Source organism: Mandrillus leucophaeus, unplaced genomic scaffold (assembly GCF_000951045.1).
Source record: "Mandrillus leucophaeus isolate KB7577 unplaced genomic scaffold, Mleu.le_1.0 Scaffold1797, whole genome shotgun sequence".
Classification (NCBI taxonomy): domain Eukaryota; kingdom Metazoa; phylum Chordata; class Mammalia; order Primates; family Cercopithecidae; genus Mandrillus; species Mandrillus leucophaeus.
The window spans coordinates 31,322-36,030 of NW_012101806.1; the positions used below are offsets into that span (position 1 = coordinate 31,322).

General features: G+C 55.2%; 1 protein-coding gene across 1 annotated transcript in view; it reads left to right on the forward strand.

The window, feature by feature from the left end:
• LOC105537717 (gamma-glutamyltransferase 5-like) overlaps positions 1-4,709 on the forward strand; it is a gene marked incomplete at its 5' end in the record, with an annotated part of 30,671 nt that overhangs the window by 20,306 nt on the left and 5,656 nt on the right. The window contains 1 exon segment of the mRNA XM_011977353.1: positions 3,316-3,397. Coding sequence (XP_011832743.1) covers positions 3,316-3,397 — 82 coding nt within the window.

Consider the following 4,709-nt stretch of genomic DNA (forward strand, 5'->3'; position numbering starts at 1 on the left):
CTCCTCAAGAAACAAGGACACAGAGAGCCAGCTCAGCCAGCCTCCACCTAGCGCCCCAATCAGCACTCCCTTCTTCCCATGACCCCTACCCTCTGCCTGCCTCCTGGAACTGGCCAAGGAGCTAATTGATACCCACCAGGGTCTTAATGAGTGAGCCAGGGTTAAGGGGTTACTGGACCCGGTCACACATTGACCAGTTTCCCAGGGCTCTCAAAGTCCAGACTGGCCTGGCCTTGAAGGTCTTAGTTCAGCAACCTCCTTTTCCAGCCTTGACACCTCAGGGCTCAGAAAGGGCCTAGGGTGGTCAAGAGGTCTGCTGAAGCCCTCACTTCCTGGAAAGGCTCCAATTCCTGGCCTTCAGGGTCAGGTGGTTCCTTCTTCCTGGCAGGTCCTCCCCAAATCCAATCCCAGCTCAGGCTGGATTCCCTATTCTGGTGTCTGCCCCTCCCCTAGGGCTCTTCCCCCTGGGGTGACCATACTATCTCATGCCCAGCCAGGTCAGGGCTCCTTGAGAGAAGAATCTGGAGGGGCCAGGATTTGATGGGAGAATGCATGATGGAATGAAAGAAGGAATTTAAGCGTGCGCCTTGCTAAGACAATTCTGGCAGGCTGCTGACCATGTGTGGACCTCGATCTGAGGGCTTAGAGGCTTAGGCCTGCCAGCCCTGTGGGGGCACCCACCCCATCTCATTGAATGGGGCAGAGCAGGTGAGGGTGTGATGGATGGATGGGCCACATCCCCCTGCTTCCACTGCCTGGGGTCCTCCATCAGCCTGTCTGCTCAGAACCCTGAAATTGGGGGTTGAGGAAGGACCTTCCTGGATCATGTGACTCCCTTCAGTCCAGGTGACCGGGATGCTTGGAGTGACAGTTCCTAGAGTCCTGCCTGTAGCCCTGCAAGTTGGGGAGAGGGCCTGTTAGGAGAGGCATCCCTGCCCCTGGGGTCATAGAGGTGATCTAGGCTCCTCAGACCTTGTGGGGCCTCAGATGCTTACATCTCCAGCCCCTCCTGGTGTGGGCATCTGGCTGCACCCCAGCTCTGTGGCCTCATCTCCCAGGGAACCTTTGGTCTAATCTGCCTCCCGCTGAAACCTGGCCACATTCAGCTCCACCAAGGCCTTCAGAGCTCAGGTCTCTCATTCAGGGTTTGAGACCCCACCGGACTCAGACCTGCAGCCATCCCAGATCACACAGTCCCAGGGATGGGACCAGGAGCCAGCCTGTGTCCCACCTGCAGCAGTTCCTGTGCCTTTAAAGCCTCCCTCGCACTGCACTGCCTACCCCCAGGCTGCCGGGGGAGGCGGGGAGGAGAGGAGCTGGGTCACAGCGGGGAATCTTAGCTTGGTTTTGGTGTGCTGCTGGATGACGAGATCCGGAGTCCGGTGAGCCAGTGAGTGAGGGCAGCTGGCTGTGCCCCAGTGCTGTGTGACCCAGAGGAGCCACTCACCCTCTCTGAGCTGCTGGACATCATAGGTGGGGAAGCTCAGGCCAGGGGACTCCCAGGAGTCTCTGGAGGCCTGAGTTCCATTCTCAGTTCTGCCATATGCTTGCTACACTCTAGAGAAGTTCCTCTTCCTCTCGGAGCCTCAGTTTATGCACCTGTGCAGTGGGAGTGAGTTGCACTTCAGGGTGAAGGGGGCGAGACTCATGTGGGTGCATCCTGCAGAGGGATCCTACAGGTGGGGAGAGCCCTGGGTTCTTTATCCAACTGCATCTGAGCTGGGGGGGTCCTCTGTTTCTTGGCTGATAAGTGGGTTTGAGAGAGGTATGCTGGTGGCTGGAGGGCTGGGGCAGAGTTACCTGACTTATTCAAAGAAGCTCTTGAGAGAGCCGTGGCTTCTTGGAATTAAGAGGGAAGAGTGGGCCGGGTGCAGTGGTCATGCGTGTAATCTCAGCACTTTGGGAGGCCAAGGTGGGTGAATCATGAGGTCAAGAGATCAAGACCATCCTGGCCAACATGGTGAAACCTCCTCTCTACTAAAAACACAAAAATTAGCTGGGCATGGTGGTACACGCCTGTAGTCTCAGCTACTTGGGAGGCTGAGGCAGGAGAATCACCTGAACCAGGAGGTAGAGATTGCAGTGAGCCAAGATCGCACCACTACACTCCAGCCTGGGCGACTCAAAAAAAAAAAAAAAAAAAAAGAGAGAGAGAGAAGAGAAAAGTGCAGCATGAAGAAACAGTCCTGGGAGGATCTGGCAGCCTTGAGTGTGGATGGGGGGTCAGCTCTGGAGTACAGCCAGAGCTGTGATGGGGTTGGGGGACCCTGTGTCCTTGGGCCATGCTTGTCCCACTCCTGGGCTCTGTGTGTGGCTGTGGATTGGGGTAGGGCAGGGCCAGTTGTACGAGGGGTCATTGCCCAACTGCAGGTGGCGCCTGCCACCTCACAGCTCTATATATAGGGATATATATAGTTCTTTCGACAGGTTTCCAGCAGGTCGTAGTTATTAAATCTTACTGAAAGGGTGTTTTTTTCTAATTCTCAACTCTGTACTGCAAGGGTAGACAGTGTGGGAGATGGATTCCAACTCCAGGTCTGGATGGTGAGCATCCGGTCCAGGGGTGTAGACAGGCCTGGGGAAGCCCCAGAGATCTGTGCGTTCTCATACCCAGAGATAGTGACTCCATGCTGGGGGCTGGCAGGGTAAGGGGTGGGTGGGTCCTGGGCTCACCCTCACCTGAGACCTCCTGGGGCCAGCTGACCTCGGTAAATCCCTTTTGTGTAAGCTTCAGTTTCCTGCCTGTGAATGGGGTTGAGGCTGTGCTCCAGTTTCAGCCTTGTGGCCCTGGGGTTGTGGTGAAAAAGCCATCAAGCTGGGTTGAAGGATTAACAGGGAAACTTCAGACTGGCTGCCATGTCTACCTCTTCCTCATACTCCTCTCTCTGCTGCATCCTGGGAAGCTGCTCAGCTCAGCCTAGATTAGGCTCAGTTGTGTCTGTGTGTGCATGTGATTGCACGTGTGTTGGAAGTGTGTGGTACTGACACCAGAGTCAGTGTCTCTGGGTGAGTGAGGCTTGCACATTTCTGGGGACGGGAAACTCACTACCTTATATGCCCAGGGCAGGAGCTGTGGGGTCTGGAGAAGACTTCTAGGCCAGCCCCTGCAGTCTTTCCTTGGGTGACATGGCTTCTCCAGACTCACTTCCCCCTAGGTGCCCTCTCTGCATTCAGTGGGTAGAGGGCTGACTGGGACAGAATGTGACACACTTAGCATGCCAGGAAAAGCCTCCTTCATTCTGTAGGCCCTATCTCTGTTGACATGGCCTTTGATAAAGTGTCTCCCCTCCTCTCTCCCCTCTCTGGAACCCGCAGCTGCTGTCAGGCTTCTTCTGTGCCCCGTCTCAGGCAGCTCTCTGTCTCCCTACTTTCCCCAGCCCAGGGTTTTCCTTTTGGGGTGAGTTACAGGGGTCTGGCCCATCCTTTGCCCACTCAGACATTCTTCCTGCCCACCTGCTGCTGAGAATCCTGCATGTCTCATATGCTCTCAGGCAGAGAGAAAACTGCTGAGCAGGCCAGGGCAGGGGACGGAGCCCTGTGACTCTCCACTTTAGACCCCTCCCAGCTGACTGCTGTGGAATGCAGCCACTTAGCAGGGCCAAATCCCCTGAGGTTCCTGTCTGCTGTCTAGCCTTCAGGGACAGGTCATGGGGCCTTGGTTCCTGCCCCGTCATCTTCCCAGTCACCCTGATCTTCAGGGGGAGGAACAGCCAGGGAAAGGGCTTGGTCATAGCACCTCCACCCTAGGGCTATTGAGGATCTCACAGTTATGTGTCTGGTTCTGTCCAGAGCCCATTTGAGAGCAGTGGGTGACAGGACAGGCCTATGTGACCCAGGCAGGCAGCAATATTGGGCCAGCCTTCATGTCCCCTTCTGTCAGCTGGGGCAGCCTGGAAGGATGATTGTGGAGTAGGTGTTTGGTTTTGTTTTGTTTTGAGATGGAGTCTCGCTCTGTTGCACAGGCTGGAGTGCAGTGGCACAATCTTGGCTCCTTGCAACCTCTGCCCCCTGGGTTCAAGCGATTCTCCTGCCTCAGCCTCCCCAGTAGCTGGGATTACAGGCACCCGCCATCATTCCCAGATAACTTTTGTATTTTTATAGAGATGGGATTTCACCATGTTGGTCAGGCTGGTCTCGAACTCCTGACTTCAGGTGATCCGCCTGCCTTGGCCTCCCAAAGTGCTGGGATTACAGGTGTGAGCCACCGTGCCTGGCTGCAGCTCTATTTTGACAATTTTCACAGCCTCTTCCCACTTCTGGAGGTTGCCAGCCTTCCTTGGCTTGTGGCTGCCTCACTCCAGTCTCTGTCTCCATGGTCATTCTGGTTTCTCCTCTGCTCTGTGTCCTCTCCTCTATGTGTCTGTCTTACAAGGACACTGTGATCACATTTAGGACACATCTAGATTAATCCAGGATCATCTCCTCCTCTCAAAATCTTTAATGTACTTTAGGCTGGGTGTGGTGGCTCATGCCTGTAATCCCAGCATTTTGGGAGGCTAAGGCGGGTGGATTACTTGAGGTCAGAAGTTGGAGACCAGCCCGGCCAACATGGTGAAACCCCATCTCTACTAAAAATACAAAAATTAGCTGGGCATGGTGGCATATGCCTGTAGACCTAGCTACTCTGGAGACTGAGGCAGGAGAATCACTTGAACCTGGGAGGTGGAGATTGCAGTGAGCCAAGATCGTGCCACACACTCCAGCCTGGG